Genomic DNA, 16,761 nt, shown 5'->3' with positions numbered 1-16,761 from the left:
CAACTTTATAACTCTCTTCATCCCTTAAAGTTCTTCTGTTGGAGGTGATCTACAATTTATAGCATTTTATAATCTTGCTCAACAACTCAAATTTTAAACAAATTGTAAAATAATGCAGGAAGTAACGGGTTACCTGTCATTGCTTAGTGTCATTTTTCATTACTTTTTTCCCCTCCCAATTCCAAGATGAGAGTTCTTACTGGAAGTTGATCATCATCTTTAATAAGAGCTTGTCCCATGTTGTAGTAAAGAAACATTCTTTTTTAATTTTTATGTAAAGGGGACACCAATATTATTTGCTGATCAAGTAGGGGGGAAAAAATTTAAAACTCTTCTTAAATGAACACTTGCTTTGTTGATTTAACCTAGAGACTCTTAAGTCACAGATGCAGCAATTCTCCAGTCAGCTGCATAAGATTTAATTATGCTTCACACATTGTAGTAGACCGATATAATGATGCTAAAAAAAAAAAAGCTATTCTCTTGAAGAATCTGTGTTGATTTGAGATCATATTCCCAAATGCGTTTATTTTCCTGCTTGTGAGGAAAATTATTGTTATAGTACTTTATGGCTGTTTTGTGAAACACTGACAGGAGGAAGAGATTGACATACAGAAAGAAAATGTCACTAACCATGAAACTTCATCAGAAACAACATTGGAAAAGTCGTGAGTTCTTGGAATATTTGGTGCCTTTAAATATGTAGTTATAGGAAAAAAATAGGCAATAGGGAAGAAAGATGGTTGTAAAACCAGTTTCTCAACTAGGAAAAGAATTCTAAGACTCGTCATTTCTATTGCACAAGTTGTCAGAGGTCCTCAAAGACTAATTATATTTTTTCTGTTTTGTATACTCACTTATAAAGTCAAAATGGATCTGCTTTCTATAGAAACCATAGGAAAACATTAGAAAATAGTTTATATAGCTTGCGTATCTTGCTGCTTCCTGTCAGACAGATGTGTAAAAGCATGAGATCATCTGAACCACCCATGGGCAGTTCATAAAATACTTCTAACATGAAATAACATTACTGGGTTTAGAGGAGCATTATTTCTCTCACTAGGGGAAAAAAAAAGTCATGGATAATTATTGTGCCATGTCCTCTTATCAGCTTTAAAATAGCTGTGTGGCTCAGATTTCCTTTTTCTATTTTTCTGGTGTCAACATGCTGAAAGAGTACTAAGTTGACAAAAGCTACAGAAATTCTCTTAAATGTGCTCTATAGGCAAGTCAACAACATTATTCACAGCAGGACCTCTACGAAAGGCTGGCAGCTGTTAAATGTGGGTATCCTGGTGGTATGGATGGAGTATTCCGTTTCCTTACCCCAGTGATATCCTTCCCCTGCTCTGGTAGTTGGTGTATTTCAGCTGGCCAGGCTCAAAGTGTGCTTGGTCTTTCCAAGACTAATGGGCAGGCAGTTTATTATAATTCACATTTTTTGCTGTTACAACATGTAGCTATTACTACGTTCTTTATGACCCAGGTATGTCTCCCCTTAATTTACGCTACCATTATGTTGTTTAATTAATACTGCCTAAAGACTGTTTGTCTCCATAATGCTTTAATACTGCTCTACTTAATTTTGTGACGAGTTAATTGTGCAGCACTGGCCTCTGTGGTATAATTTGACTTTTGTTGTTTGTGACAATACCAAGTTTCTGTTATTCTATTAACTTGCTAATTAGCTCTCATCCTTCTAACATCTTGCTGTGTGGAGAGGGTCCACTCTCCTTCCCCTAGACCACAGCAGCATACAGAAGTATTGCAGCCAGCTACAGGATTACTTCAACGAGGAGGGTTTGGAACTAGACAACTAATTCCTGGCACATTTCCCAAACAATTTCATGAAGAAAAATGCTTAAACCAATTCAAGAGCTATCTAATGTTCAGAGCAGACAATGGAGAATTATTAGGGCAAAGCTATCATGACTGAAAAGAGAAAAACTTACAACTGCTAGTTTACCATAAGGCATGCTTTAATTTCACTTGAGCTTAGTACATTTCATCCCCATCTCTGTTCAGATTTAACAGCCCAATCAGGCCTCCAAGGGGCAGGTAACCAAACCAATCAAACAAAACCACCCTGGTCTTAGGCTGAGTACTGAAATCTTCAGCGCTCAGACAATACCTATGGCGTACAAACACAGCACGGAACACCCACGGTTCTGTACAGATGAAGAGCATTAGCTAGCAGAAGGGCACAGTTAATTTTTGTAAGATACAGATAAGAGACACCACTTCTTGAAAGATCGTTAACAGTACTTCCTCTGGTGTGGCTAACCATAGCCCTATGTGGTCCTTTGACATATACACCTCTTTATTTCCCCAAGTCCCTGCAAGCTTGCATTGCATAATAGTAGGATATGTCAAGAGATTGGTACCTTCTGAATTACCTATTATTAGCATCTTAACAAGGATCTAATTGCAGCAATATTGATGGTACTATCACACCTGTTTATTTAAACCTGTCTGATTATTTCAGCTTATGTTTCTTCCGCCTCAGTTCCTTTGCTCTTTCAGAAGCAGTTCTGTCTTCTGACTTGTTACTGAACGTCAGAAGTACTATGTAGTTGTAGCACTGCCAGGAGGAATTCGGTAAAATAATGTTAAGTGTTTTGGCGAGAGTGAAGTGTTCTAGAAGGATAGTAAGCTTATTCATGCCTCCACCATCTGGTCTTCTGTATTTCTGGAACTGAGTGTAATTACGAGCCGAAAAAAGGATCCTTAAAACTGACTGCTTTAAATAGGTTCACTCTCATTTTCAGATGACTTTTGTCTTTCTTTTTTCTACTAAGTTCTTCAAGAAGAATTCACCTAGTCAAAGGGGAAAAAAAAAAAAAAGCACCCAAAGTGATTTTTATGAGTTTCCATGAAATAAAGCAAAAGAATACACATTCTTACTTAATGAGTATTGTATTCTACAATACAATTGCTCTTACCACTATTCTGTAGCAATTATATTCTACACAACACTGCTTTCAATATGTGCAGCAGGGATGTAAGAAAACCCAAACCCACAATCCAACAAGCAATACCTTCCACCCCCTAAAAATCCTGATTTTCTTCATGCCCAATTTTATGGACAAGCTCTGCTGCTTTGTGCTTTCAAACAGGCCAAGGTGAATTGATTTAATTAAAAATTAATTCATATTTTATAAAGCATCAGCAACCTGTAGTGAAAGCTGCTATAAATCTTGTTTGAATTGGCATTAAAATTGTCTGAGAAGCAGGGTGCCCCTAGATAATTATTCCCTGCTCCCTCCTTAGGAAAAGGCAGGACATTGGACCTGCACAACAGTTCAGTAAGATCAGCTGCTACTTAGCACCCAGTGCTTTGTCAGAAAACGCACTGCCGTAAGTGTGGCTAATTATTTCTAGGGCACTGAGAATAAATTCTGCCAAAAGTAACAAAATTATATCACATAGGGCCCCCTTAAATCCTGAAGTGTTTAAGAGGCAGAATGTAATGGAAATCTTGAAGTTGGTGCCCCCTCTAAACGGATCCTGTCTCCTGCATTAAGCTACCGTACGAATACAGGGTAGTGCCACACCGATGCACTTAAATGAAGTGCAGAAGGCAGGAAGTTAAATAATAAAAACCAAAGGATGACTAGAGAAGTTTCCCCTCTGCAAAGGTGAGCTTTGTCGCCTATTACTTCACACTCTTAATTGTTATACAAAAAGTCATGTCCCAAATAATCAAACGCTTTGTAGTAATTTACCTGCTTTATAGGAGGAACGCACTAAAGGCCCACTGGCTGTGTAATGGAATCCAAGCTCGTTTCCTACTTTTTCCCAGTATTTAAATTTTTCAGGAGTTACATACTCCTCAACCTAGGTAAAAAGAATTCATGTTGATCAGGTCTTAATATAAAAGAAAAATATAGACAGCACGTAGTGGCATGAAATCGTTACATCTCAAGTTCAAAACATTACATTCCAAAACTTTCAAGTCAAGTCATGAAAACTATTTTCCTCTCTGATTTTTACCCAAAGAATGTATTTTATTTGCTTTTCAGATATAGCTTCAAAGTTTAGAATGTAATTTTAGTTGTTGCTTCATTTTCTTTACTGTTTTTGAATGGTCCTTTTGCACAAACCTTTTTTTGTCCTAAGTTTGCAAAAAAAAAGAAAAAACCACAAGAGAAACAAACAAAAAAAGCACCCCAGAATAATCCTTCAAATCTCTTCACTAACAGTTATTTCAGTGGAACGGAACAAAGACCCTGGCTCTGGACAGATTACAGAAGGAGAAAATGGTAATTTTCACAGCTGAAGTGGCACCATTACGGGACAGCCTATGAGGCAGCGAATGAGAGCTGGCTTGAGCCATTACATTGGAGGCATACACTGAGGCTCTTGTTCTGCAGAATCATGCCTCAGCTCCAGCTGTCTCCCCAGCTAATAGTAGCAAGTAGCAATGTGCAATCTGCAGGAGACGGAAAGGATTAGACATTTGAAGTCACTTCTAGCAAGGGGCCCATAACAGATGAAAATCAACTTCAGCGAAGGAAATTTTTCCCAACATCCACGGTTAAGGCTGCACATCAAACCCCACTGCAGAAAGAGGAAACTTTACTGCAAGGTACAGACCAAAACACTGCCTGTAAATTAAAGGCATGTTTACCTTCAGGTGACGTTTTGTTGGTTGCATGTATTGTCCTAGGGTCAAACAATCCACGTCTGCTTCACGCAATACTGTGAAAAGAAAATTCCTCATTAGTGGCAAAAGTATCATGAGGGATTGTCAGCAGCTGGAAAACACCCCACACTCGCAAGGCTGAACCAGTGTCACCCTGCAGCATCTTGGGGGGTTACGTCCTGCAGTCTCCATGAGCAGTAGCCACGCACTGCATTCTGCAATCACGGCTCCTGCAAGACCTGATGTAGCTCAGAGCCAGGGAGAACATCACTCTGCACTGCAGTCACTCGTCTCACTGCAGAGATGACACGCTCTTTTTTATTTTACTGCTTTTCACTGTATCTATGGTCCAGACTGTAGGATAGGTGTAGAAAAAATAGACTGTATCACTGCATTCCAACTATGGGTTATTGTACACAAAAGAAAGTACCAGGTAGGCATTCTTTCAGCTGGATGGAGGAGAAATTTTATATAATTAAAGAATTTCTTCTTAAAAGTGCATTGTATTCAGTTGCCACTGTGAACTTTTCTCCTATTAAAAATAGATTGAAAAAAAATATGCTACAACTCCAAGGATAGCCTTTTTTTTTTTTTTAACAAGTAAGTAAGCCAAACTAAACAATAATGTCTTTCGTTTCTAAAAGAAATGTGCACGAAGGCAACTATGTTGCAAGCTGATTGCTTGATTACTGCAAGGACTATGGATGTTAAAATAGTCACAGAAAGAGAGTTATAATTGCCACTGAAATCAACAGGGAATGGATCTACATGTCAATCTGTTTCTAAAAATCTGACAGCCATGTGAAAGCGAAATAATCCAGAAGTTTGGTCTTTTTAAACCAAACATTTTTTCCCCATAAAGCCTTGAAAGCATTTCCTCCAGGTAACTGTTTCGCGAGGATTCTCACAGCAGTTCTCCAATGGAATAAGGTTCATCCACGTTAATGTGCGCTTCAGCCCCCACTCACGTTTCATCGTCGTGTACACCTGCTCGTCCGTCTCGCCCAGCCCCAGCATGATGGAGGTTTTGGAGATAACCCCAGGCTGCACCTTTTTGGCGTGCTTCAGCACACACAACGATTGCTCGAAGTTGGCTCGGGGGTCGCGGACCTTCCTTTTTGGCATTTCCAGCGCAAGGAAAAAGAAGAAAAAGAGAGAGGAAGAAGGCAGGTAACTCAGAGATGCCGAGACAGCTTAATCCTGCTGAATTCTATGTAGAAAAAGAGAGAGTTCAGACGTTTCGACGCAGGGGTCTGACACCAGCTGACAACCCCTGCTGAGGGCGAGGCTCCGCGGGCCGGCAGGGAGCAGAGAGGAGGCACGGCGGGGCCTCTCCGTGCCCCCCTGCAGCCTCTCGGAGCCCCGGGGGCCCCTCGGGTCGCTGTGGGGCCGGGCCGGGCCGGGCGGGTCCCCTCACGGCCCCCGGGCGCCTCAGGAGCGCGGCGCGGGGCCGGCGCCCTCTGGCGGCTGCAGGGAGGCGCCGCCGAGCCCGGGGCACGCCGGGAGCTGCGCCCGGACCCCGCCATTTCGCCGCCCGGCCCCGCTCCGCGCCTCAGCGCGCCCCGCGCCGTGAGGCGACCCCCGGCAGGGCAGGGCTAGGGGCTCCGGTGGTCGCTTCAGCGCCTCCTTCCTCAGCCTGCCCAGCCTGGGGCTGGGAGTTAGTCCCTGTGCCGTGTCAGGGATGAGGTCTGATGCCTCACATTGGGCTAGTTTTCGAGAATTTCCCTGCTTTGTCAAAGGTTTTCTCATGCTGAGGTGTGATGATGATCAGGACGTGCCCTTACAACTCCAGAAAACCAACGTGCTAAAGAGTGACACAAACTTATCCAACAAAGCAAGCACATTTCCATCCTAAAAAATCCTGCGTGTAGGCTAGAGTTAGGTAAAAACACTTACTGAGAAAGTTCTGCAAGTAGAGTACCTCACAAAATACAATTTCTTACTTTTAGGACAATACTTTCCCTTGAAAAGCCTACATAAAACCCCAGGGTAAACGGATACGTAACATTTTTTCCATTGGCAGGTTATACAAGACAGGAAAACGTAGGGGTGTCAGTACCACTTGTGAATGGAATGTCCAGCCAAAGCCTTAATGACAATTAAAAAAATTAGCTCTGACTCTCTCTCCCACAAAGAATCCCTTTTACAAAATCCCTTTTGTTTTTATACAGTCTTCTACTTCCATTTATACATACTACTTTTGCTCACCTTTGTAATTCTGGAACCGTTTCCACATTGTGGGCATACACATCTAGTCCTGACAACGCCACTTTCTCCACAGCTTTGAGGTCCCCTCGAAAATCAGGAGTTAGGCACTCCACGAGAATTTTTGAATTCCTGAAAGAGAGATAGAAAACAAACAAATCTATGGGATTCGTATCACTGTTGCTAAAAAGCCCAATACAGCAAAAACAAAACAAAAACCTGAATTAAAGATGCTCTGATAAGAAAAGCAAAGTTAATTCAGGATACATTGCTAAAACAAGAGATTTCTGCAAATACTAAGGGTTATTGCTCTTTAATATTATAGTTCAAACAGAACAATGTGTTTAATTTCCAATTTTACTGATGTGAGCTAACACAGAATGAAAGTCAAATTATATAAAAGTCATTCTTGCAGTCTCTTAAACAATCATGCTTACGGTCTGTAGGTGATTTTTTTGTCAGTTGCAGGTTAATTTAACAAGGTTTTCAATATTATTTTAATCTCGTAGCTTCAATATACAGAGGAGATATATTCCTGGCCTGACACACGGTTAAAGAAATAATCCAGAGCATAGCTTTAAATAAACCTGAATTGGAAATGTATTAAAATTGGGGCCATACATTGGGACCTTTACACCAGAAAGATGAAAAACAGGGGAAAAAGGTATACAAGCAGGCTAAAGGCAGACTTTTGTATATGTGTGGTCCCTGAAATAATTCATCTGAAGCTAATTGTGACCTACATGCCATAAAACTCTCTAAAGGTTTAGTAGTAATAGTAATACATTATTAATATACCTTTCTTTCAGATGAGAGACTGTCTTGGCAAAGTGTTCTGCTCCACCATCAGGCATATCTAGAAGCATTTCAATTACTCAGTTAAGCTTTCTGTTCAAGAAATGTATCCACTTATTAGCAGTTCCACGAAAAATGCAGAGTCACATTTAAATACAAACAAATAAAGCAGCAGTTCTTGGTCAAAAGCTGAAACACCAGTCTTATCTTACTGCTTATGCCAAAAGTTTATAACAGATATTCTACCAAACCTCATTCTGCACGCAGACACGGATCATTTAGGGCAGACTTCAAACATTTACTCTGAATTTACTTGGCTTTGTGGGTGCCCTGTCAGCCTAAGCACAAAATGACTTGAACCATTTATGGTTTTGATCTTACAAACAGACTTACAAAAAAAATTTCAAACTAAGTATTATTGCAAGCTACTTTGAAGCTACTAGATTTTCAACTGAAGTACACTGAAGAGTCTTTGCAACAGTTTTGCCCACCTATGTGGTGTCACCACAAACGAGCTACTACAACCACAGAAAAAAAAAGCAACTTTCAGTATTGTTAAGAATAAATTATTCCAGGTTTAGCTGATGGGAAGAAGCTCTGTAATATTATTCTGTACTAATGTGGATTTTTTTTCATTAAGTAACAGAAAACAGCGTACATGTTTGTACTTTGAAAAAAAAAAAAAAAAAAGAGTTATAAAATATTTAATAAAATATTGTAATATTTTTAATGTCTAGACCTTGTTGCTCTCTACAGCTACCTAAAAGGAGGGTGTCAGTCTCCTTTCTCAGATGGCGAGTGGTAGAACACAAGGCAACATCTTCAAGTAGCACCAGAAGAGGTTCAGATTGTTGACTCCTTTAAAACAGGAATCCTCAACAACTGCGCTGAGGAGTAAGTGTTTATCAAGGTCTGTCTTTACCCCATGTAATGCTTATGAGAGCTTACACTGGAAGATGTTATGACAATGTACTAACCGTCTCTGTCCACGGATGTCAATACAACGTAATCCAAGCCCCACTCAGCAATAGCTTTAGCTGTGTTGTAAGGCTCCTCGGGATCCAGTGGAGGTGGATTTTTTGCCGTCTTTACTGAGCAAAATCTGCAACCTCTGGTGCATGTGTCACCCATCAGCTGAAATAAGAAAGGCATCCCTACATTTACATGTCACACATCACTACTGTTCAGCTGAGAAACAGCCCCACGTGCTAAAGCAGACAAATCCCTCTAATAAGGAAAACAATAAGGACAGTGATATACCTTAAATTTCATATAACAGACCCAAAACACTGTAGCAGAGATTGTAGCATGTTGTCAGAGATACAACACTCAGCTCAAATAGCAATAAAACACTTCAGAAATAGTTAACAGCTTACCATAATGGTAGCCGTAGCTGTAGCATGTTCGCCACCTCCCCAGCATTCTCCGATGTTGGGACAACGCGCTTCCTCACATACCTGAGGTTAAACAGACAGTCCTGCAATGTGTATTTCAACAGTAGCCTACAAACCAAACCCAAGTCCTTCTGTGATAAATGAGATTTAACCGAGTTACACACCGTTACTGAAGCAGCAGAATTGCTAGGAAGACAATCATTGGTGCATTACATCCATTTCCATTCCTTTCCTCTACCACAACTCCAAAAATTCCTCAGCCAAGTAACTGCCTTACTAATTAGCACAGCATCATTAATATTTTAAATTTACCAGTTGCACAAGATTCAATATTCACAAGATCTCTGATACATCAAAGCGTGATCTTACTCTGAAAAAAAGCCCTCCATGCAAACCCATCACTTTTTATCATCTTGAACATATATTTAATGAAATGGGTATTTCTAGAATGTCTTTTCTTACAAACCAGTTACATATCTCTGAAATTGTGTTTCCATTAAAAACAGTCACACGTAGCATCTTCTGATCTCATTGGTGATGCAAGTAGTAAACTCTCGTGTTTAAAATCATAGCAGAAAAATATGAAGTTCTCTATAGGATTTTTTTTTTCATTAAGGGTAAAATTCATCACAGTCAAAAAGGGCCAGCTTTGGTCTTGGTTTCAGCATCAAAGACCATGCAAGACATAATTTCTACCTGTCGTCCACAAAAAGTAACTGCATCATTAAAAAAAAGGAAAAATTTGGTTGGTATTAGACTTACTGTGTGAAGATTTAAGCTTCTCAAGGTATTCTTTAGTTTATTGTAATTCTTTCCCATGGGAATCTTTGTTTTCAGCCATGGTGGAAGCCGCAGCCTGAAAAAGAAATCAAGCAAACAGAATTAATAAGATATTTACGTATGTTTCCATTAATTTCTTAGATCTATGTCAACTGGCTATATATCACAATGAGGAAAGGTTTCTTGGATATTGACACAGCACAGTGACCAATGTTAACATCACTCATAGTCACAACAGACTTCCGTCTTCCATGCTTATTGGCATCCCAATATCCAAAATTGGGAGTTTGTGCTCATTGGAAGGTTTAAGGCTGTTAGCAGGAGCAGGGGGATTTCACAGTGGGGATCGCAGCAATTCATGGCGGTGTACACTGCATGCCTGTCACAAAGTCTGATCAAACTGCTAACTAGATATATGTTCTAAGCATTTAAAAATTTACTCTGCGTTAATTTTTCAATACTGGTTATAGTTGTTTTTTTTACCACTTCACTCCCCCATTGACGCCTGCTTACAGTTAGATACAGGGCATGGCACAAGCACTCAGGTGAGAAAAATACCACAGTGCCTTAACGCTTTGGTGCGTATTTAAAGCTAACACCGTGTTTTTTCCTTCAGAAATCAGACTGGCGAGCACTTTGACGAGATAATTTAACGGGAGCGCGTTGTGTGTGACCTGTACTGGCATTAAACAGGCGAGGCACCGCGGGGCTGCCACCGCAGCCGCCTAAATTTACCTGACGCTTACCTCTCGCCCTTCTGGCGCTTCAGGGCTCCCGCATACCCAGCCCAGGCGCTGCTGTCGGCCAGCTCCCCGCAGACGAAGTCCCGCAGCCCCGGGCCGTTCCGCAGCGCCTCCTTCTTCTCCTCAGGCAGGGAGCCCCCCGTCCCGCACCGGGCACACGCGTGCCTCGCCGACACCTTAATAAAGCAAGGCGGATAAACCAAATTGACGGAATTACAAAAAATTACAAACGCACCGGTTACAAACAGCCCCATTTGCCCCCCCCCCGAGCCCATAGCGCCCCCCACCCCGCGGGGCTGCCCCTCACCCGTGCGCGGTGCCTCAGCAGCAGCAGCGCCATGGCGGCGGCGCCCCCTCCCCCCTCACAGCTCCCCCGCTCGATGCGCTCGGCGCTCGGCTCCCCGCGCCCGTTGGCGCGCAGCGAGCCTCGCTCCGTCCTGCCTGCCTGCCGCTGATGACGTCAGCAGGCAGACGGGGGTATAAGTACGCGATGACGTCACGCGCAGCCTCTTTCCGCCCCGTGCGCCGCCAGGTGAGGGGGAGCTGCGGCCGCCGCCATCCGCCCCGCATCCGCCGCCATCCGCCGGGGGCGGCCCCCGCAGCGCCTCGAGGGGGGTGCGGGCAGATCCCCGGGGCGGCGCCGGCCGCCATCGCGGCGCTCTGATGGGGCGCTGCCGGCCGGGAGCCGCCCCGATGGCGCCTCCTTTACCCCCCCCCCCCCCCTCCCCGGTGGAGGCCTCACCGCGGCCTAGCCCCGGCCTGGGGGGGGGCGTCTGTAGCTGTGGGGGGGAGGGGGGCGGCAGGGGGCTCGTCCGCGCGGCTGCCAACGCCTTGTGGTTGTCGCCCCTAGGATGAAGACCATCCTCAGCAACCAGACCGTTGACATCCCCGACCAAGGTAGGGCTGCGTGCGGGAAGCCCGCGGGAAGCGGCCCCGCCGCCGCCTAACGCGCCTCTGTGTTCGGTTCGCAGTCAGCGTGTCGCTGAAGGGCCGCACCGTCATCGTCAAGGGGCCCCGGGGAACCCTGCGGAGGGATTTCAACCACATCAACGTGGAGCTGTCGCTGCTGGGGAAGAAACGCAAGAAGGTGAGGGATTCACTTAAGCCCGTAGAGAGAAGGTGGGAGCTGGTAATAAATCTTCCATGCTGCAAGTAATTCGCTGAGTGCTTATCTTCGTGTTTCCTGAAAGAAAATGGAGTTGTGGAACACCGGCCCACTCAGGCTCCGTGACAGGCCTGAAGTTCTGTCATGTTTTGGAATGATGATGTTGGTTGGTTTCTTTCATCACTGCAGTTATAATCACTGGGCAAAGGGTTGCCTGTTCGATGCTGTTTTTTAAGCTGGCTTGTTTAAATGAGATAAAATTAATTCTCTGTATTTAAGTTTTCAGTGTTGGCAAGTTACATTGGGAGAGCTGATGTTTTCCACATAGGTGCATAATATTTTTCTATTATCTGAAGGATTTAAGAAAAAAGGGGAGGAGTGGGTGATTTCAGTAACTTATTGACAAGCATCTGCTGGATCATAAAAGCACTGGGTCCTTAGGCAGTGCATTATTAAGAAGTTGATAGATTGCATTGAGGTGACTGACCCCAAAACAACTGGTGTACTGTTGGGAAGGATATCGTATTCTTCAGCTAAGGGGTCAGAGCTTTTTTATAACCACTATCTCTTAGTGTTTCTGAACTTTTCTTGGTAGTGGTGCAAAAAGAAGATAAACTTTGTGTGCTGGGTGTTAGGACATAAGACATGTGCTGGATGGGTATTTAACAATCATTGAACAATACTTCTACACTTCCAGTAGTTAACTTGGACTTCTCTCTCTTTGTTTGTCGCAAAATTAATTGTTTTTAGTTGTGAAATGTAGCTGAAAGCTTTGTTATTTGTTTTTTTAACCCAGCTGCGTGTTGACAAGTGGTGGGGTAACAGGAAGGAGCTGGCGACAGTTCGCACAATTTGCAGCCATGTACAGAACATGATTAAGGGTGTTACACTGGTAAGTTGTGTTTGAAGGTAGAAGAACCATGTCATTTTTGTTACACTAGTCATAGCCTTTTACTTCAGTGCGAGCTCCTATAAGTATTGAAATTACTGTGCATGTATGCATTTTTCCCCCCCCTTGCTCTCAAAAAAGTTCTGCAGGTAGAGAAAAGTATGAACAGTAAGCTCTGGATGTTTCTTGGGCTTAGCAATTTGTCTTTACTAGGAAACTATCTGGATATGTTTTGTTCTAAATGTATCCAGTAAGCATTATGCACCTGTTTGGATTTTTTCTTGCGTGTGCTCTGATTTCAGTATCTAACAATGTCCTTTATCCCAGGGCTTCCGTTACAAGATGAGGTCGGTGTACGCTCACTTCCCCATCAACGTTGTTATCCAGGATAACGGCTCACTTGTGGAAATCCGAAACTTCTTGGGAGAGAAGTACATCCGCAGGGTGCGCATGAGGCCAGGTGAGCGCACCTGCAGGTGAATTATTTCTGATGGGGGTGGGTGGCTTCTAAACGGTCTTCTTTGAGTGCTACCAGGGACAGCAGGAGATGGCAAGCAGCTGTCAAAGCAGAATTTTCCAGTCTGTCCGAATATATGTAACCTTATGATAAGTTTACTACTGTTCAGATTTATAATTGATAATGATTGTAACTTGCTTTTAATAAATCTTTACTAGGGAGAAAGCTTAAAGCTACTTAACTACAATAGGAGTTAGAAGGATCTCAGTTTAATGTCATCATCATTCAGTCTTGACAGTGTTCATTGACATTAAACTGCTGGTGCTCAATTTTAAATTGGTGTTTCTGTTTCAAACATTGTACGTGAACTGATTTTACAGTACATCATATTTTTAGTCTTTAAAGTGTTACTGTGTTCTGAATATCTTGACTGAGCACACGTAATTTTCATCTTACCCAGTTTTGCATAATTGGAGCTTTAGCTAGGTGTCTGATGGGGCAAATGTTTGATGGATATTATGAAACTTCATCAGTGAAGAGACTAAACATTTCTTAACCATAGTTACCCTAAGATTGTAGGGGATACTTTCTGGATGAAACTTTTTTTTTTTGTAATCCACTGTTGATGAAGGTATGGGTGTGACAGATGATGTTTTAGGGTGGGTTTAGATGAAAGTATCAGACTGGTCTGATGTGATACGATGTGGAGGGACTTACAGTAGCTGTGACTTTGATTTATAGGGGAATATTAATTTTATTTTTTTTTTAATTGGCTTTTATTTCAAATATAGGTGTTAGTTAAAACGCTAGCTTAACATTAATTAAATAGATCAAGCTTTGAAGTCTTACTTGTGTTACTTTCCTTGCAAGTGAAAGTTTCCCGTTAAACTCTTGAGCATGGCAGTGCTTACCCCCATGAATGCTTCCAGTGTGTCTGGTGATGTGGTGCTGAACGTGTCAGAGGGTGGGGTTTATCCCGATGACTCTTCCTTGGGGTGAATCCAGTTTTGTCTTAGTGAGCATAAGAATGTGGAAAATGGCACCACCTAGCTGACAATGTCGCACTGGCAAAACCTGTAGTTTATGTGCTGTGGAGGTGATTAACGCCCTAATGCAGGAACACTTCAGTAGGAACATCACTCGGTGCAGGTCATGTTCTGGATTGAAGACAGCTTGCCTTTGTGTGCTGAAGCTGTTGAGGGAGGGCAGTCCTGGAAGAGCTTTTGGGGGGGCAGTTTTAACTAAGTCATTGAAGCTTGTTATTACCTAGAGTAATGCTGTTTAGATCCATGAATTGTGACAGGACACAAGCACTGAGTCCTTAATACATCTTTGCTGTCTTCACCATTGATGGATGGTTTGTGCGTTTTGCTTTCTGTAGGTGTTACCTGTGCAGTATCTCAGGCCCAGAAAGACGAGCTGATCCTTGAAGGAAATGACATTGAATTGGTCTCCAATTCAGGTTTGTGAAGTTGATGCAGGGGGAGATTTAATGGTACCGTCACTGTTACCTGAAGATGTCAGTTTAGGAAACTTGTTTTCCTTCTTCTCTAATACTGAGCTAAATGACAGTTCAGTGTGTTTGTTCTTTTAAATCTAGTCAGTGTAATTTGCTTTTCATTGGTTGATAATGCTTTTTTAAAGCTTAGAGATGTTCTCAAAAATCTCTAGGACCTTTCTTCTAGTTAACATTGATTGCTTTTTTGGCAGAAAATTTCAGCTTTTCATTTGTACAAGTATGCAGTGAGAGACTGTCTCTGCCTGAAGTTGCCAAGCTAGGCTCAGTGAAATGTCTTTTTTTTTTTTTTTTTTTTTAAATCTGACCAAAAAAAAAATGACAGTTTTTCAAGCTATTATTTCCCTTCTCCAAGTGACAGTTTTATTAGTTGAAATACTGGAGAGGCTGTTTGGATGGACCTCTTGTTTAGGTTAATGGTCTTGCTTTGTTTGCAGCTGCCTTGATCCAGCAGGCCACTACGGTCAAGAACAAGGATATCAGGAAATTCTTGGACGGTATCTACGTCTCCGAGAAAGGAACAGTACAGCAGGCAGATGAGTAAAACTCTAACAGGTTGGTGTCATCTTAGCATAGTAACTTCCAAATAACACCGATCTCCCTGTGTTTGTCAGGTGCATTGAGTTCTTTCTGAGGACAAGGCTGGTGCCTTAGCTTGTTTCTTAAAGTCTACGATTTTTGGAATGTGGGAGCTGGGGACAACAGGGATGTGAGGCAGCGTGCTTGAGAAACAAATGCCTAGAGATGGTTGCCTGAATCAGGGAGCTTGACAGGGCTCATCTGCTTCAGTGAGGCAGTGCCAAACCACGTTCCCTGTAGAGATGCAGTGGTGTAAGGCCTCTTGTAAAACTTTTACCAGGTTTCTTGGCAATAACTTTGCGTCTCTTAATGACTTGGTTTGACACTGCTGTAGGGATAAACACCTAACGGAGGCGCTGTATTTCTGTGCTGTGAATGCCAGTTGTGGTAGCTATTGGGAACTAAAACCAACTGACCTGGGATGAAAGCAGTTTCCAGCTATTTACGTGGAAGACTTCCTGGTTGGACACAGACTTTATTTTAAAAAGTGGATAGTATTTAATTTATATAGAGAGGTGTTCTGTGTGTACTGTGTATAAATTCTTGTAAACAAAGGTCCGTGTAACAAAGAGAACTATTGAACGTTGTATATTTACATGGGCTACTGAAGTTGAGTTCAGGGATTTGGGGTTAATTTAAGAATTTTAACTGGTTTAGTTTGAGACATTTCAGCTATGTATGATTCCATATGTGGTATGAAATACTTGTGTGGGATGGGTCAGGCTGAGTTGTATTTAAAATAAATGTTGTGTGGCTTCTGAACCTGAGTAGGAGACAGGATTGTCATGAAGTCCCTTTCATAAACTAAATCGTAGTGGCAGCCAGATACTGGGTGCTTACAGGCTACTGAAAAAAATATTTTTAGTGCTGTTCAGAGTTTCGTGAGAGACAAGATGACTTGTTACCTTTGTTAAGCAATTTTGAACCATTTCTCATTGTCAAGTAATCTTTTCTGCATAAAGTTAAGTACATTTTTGAGCTATTAATTTTTGCCTTGCCTTAAACCTTTATCTTGAACGTTTATGGACATATGACAAGTTAATTGATCTTTTTCAATTTCACATTTGCAGTGCTGAAGCCTTTCTAAAAGCTCTTTTACTTTCTATTTGCAGTTGTCTAAATCTCAAAACAAACCACCATGAGACAGCGTATCAGCAAGTGCCGGATCGAAGCATCTCATATAAAAACTGAATGAGATGAGAGGTTTAATAAAAGAAAACCTGTTTCATATCTTGGCCTCTTCTTTTAAGAACTAGATGGTGGTGATGAGAACCTGCTCAAGGTCTGTCTTTTGGAGAAGCAGATTATCACAGGGTGATGCAAATATAATTCAATGCTGTGCACGTATTTGCAGCCTTGGCTCAGAAGGTTCAGACTGAAGGCTGATGGATGGGAATCCTCGTGACATGTAAAGCCAGGAAGTGGTAGCTTTAAACCAGAGTGTTAAGAAACAGCGAAAGCCTTGTTTTTACAGTGTTCAAGTTGTCCCACTAAACCAGTCCCAGAATTATGTACAACAGGTACAGAATTCAAGAGGGGTTTTGTCCTGGGGTATTTTGAGTGATAATTTGTGACTTTGGGTAATGGAGGGATGTGTGCACCTCCAATACCTTTGCCATTTGCCACACAGACTGCTTTACTGTGTAAAACGGT

The 16,761-nt window shown here is 42.2% G+C and overlaps 2 protein-coding genes across 2 annotated transcripts; one reads left to right on the top strand and one right to left on the bottom strand.

Moving 5' to 3' along the window:
* Positions 1 to 1,958: 1,958 nt before the first annotated feature.
* LIAS (lipoic acid synthetase) lies at positions 1,959 to 11,024 on the bottom strand. The gene is made up of 11 exons (XM_068680142.1): positions 10,870 to 11,024; positions 10,566 to 10,738; positions 9,802 to 9,895; positions 9,022 to 9,102; positions 8,623 to 8,779; positions 7,649 to 7,706; positions 6,854 to 6,982; positions 5,614 to 5,759; positions 4,631 to 4,701; positions 3,726 to 3,837; positions 1,959 to 2,817 (listed from the first exon to the last, which is right to left on the bottom strand). The coding sequence occupies exons 1-11, from the start codon at positions 10,900 to 10,902 to the stop codon at positions 2,765 to 2,767; spliced, it is 1,107 nt and encodes a 368-aa protein (XP_068536243.1). The 5' UTR covers positions 10,903 to 11,024; the 3' UTR covers positions 1,959 to 2,764.
* A 275-nt stretch (positions 11,025 to 11,299) lies between these two features.
* RPL9 (ribosomal protein L9) lies at positions 11,300 to 16,338 on the top strand. Its single transcript, XM_068680143.1, has 7 exons — positions 11,300 to 11,459; positions 11,534 to 11,649; positions 12,464 to 12,559; positions 12,884 to 13,016; positions 14,395 to 14,475; positions 14,967 to 15,084; positions 16,221 to 16,338. Exons 1-6 carry the CDS (start codon positions 11,414 to 11,416, stop codon positions 15,071 to 15,073), a joined length of 579 nt encoding a protein of 192 aa, XP_068536244.1. The 5' UTR covers positions 11,300 to 11,413; the 3' UTR covers positions 15,074 to 15,084; positions 16,221 to 16,338.
* The last annotated feature ends 423 nt before the right edge of the window (positions 16,339 to 16,761 follow it).

This window comes from Anas acuta, chromosome 4 (assembly GCF_963932015.1).
Source record: "Anas acuta chromosome 4, bAnaAcu1.1, whole genome shotgun sequence".
In the NCBI taxonomy this organism is placed as follows: domain Eukaryota; kingdom Metazoa; phylum Chordata; class Aves; order Anseriformes; family Anatidae; genus Anas; species Anas acuta.
This window is presented reverse-complemented; position numbering and strand designations above follow the sequence as displayed.

Bases quoted from the DNA above. Each gene is read 5' to 3' on its own strand.
- RPL9 (XM_068680143.1), top strand. From the start codon at position 11,414: ATGAAGACCATCCTCAGCAACCAGACCGTTGACATCCCCGACCAAG. The intron at 11,460-11,533 runs GTAGGGCTGCGT...TTCGGTTCGCAG, and splicing joins CGTTGACATCCCCGACCAAG to TCAGCGTGTCGCTGAAGGGC. The intron at 11,650-12,463 runs GTGAGGGATTCA...TTTTTAACCCAG, and splicing joins TGGGGAAGAAACGCAAGAAG to CTGCGTGTTGACAAGTGGTG.
- LIAS (XM_068680142.1), bottom strand. From the start codon at position 10,902: ATGGCGCTGCTGCTGCTGAGGCACCGCGCACGG. The intron at 8,780-9,021 runs GTAAGCTGTTAA...TTCTTATTTCAG, and splicing joins CAGCTACGGCTACCATTATG to CTGATGGGTGACACATGCAC. The intron at 5,760-6,853 runs GTGAGCAAAAGT...AATGCCAAAAAG, and splicing joins ACGGTTCCAGAATTACAAAG to GAAGGTCCGCGACCCCCGAG.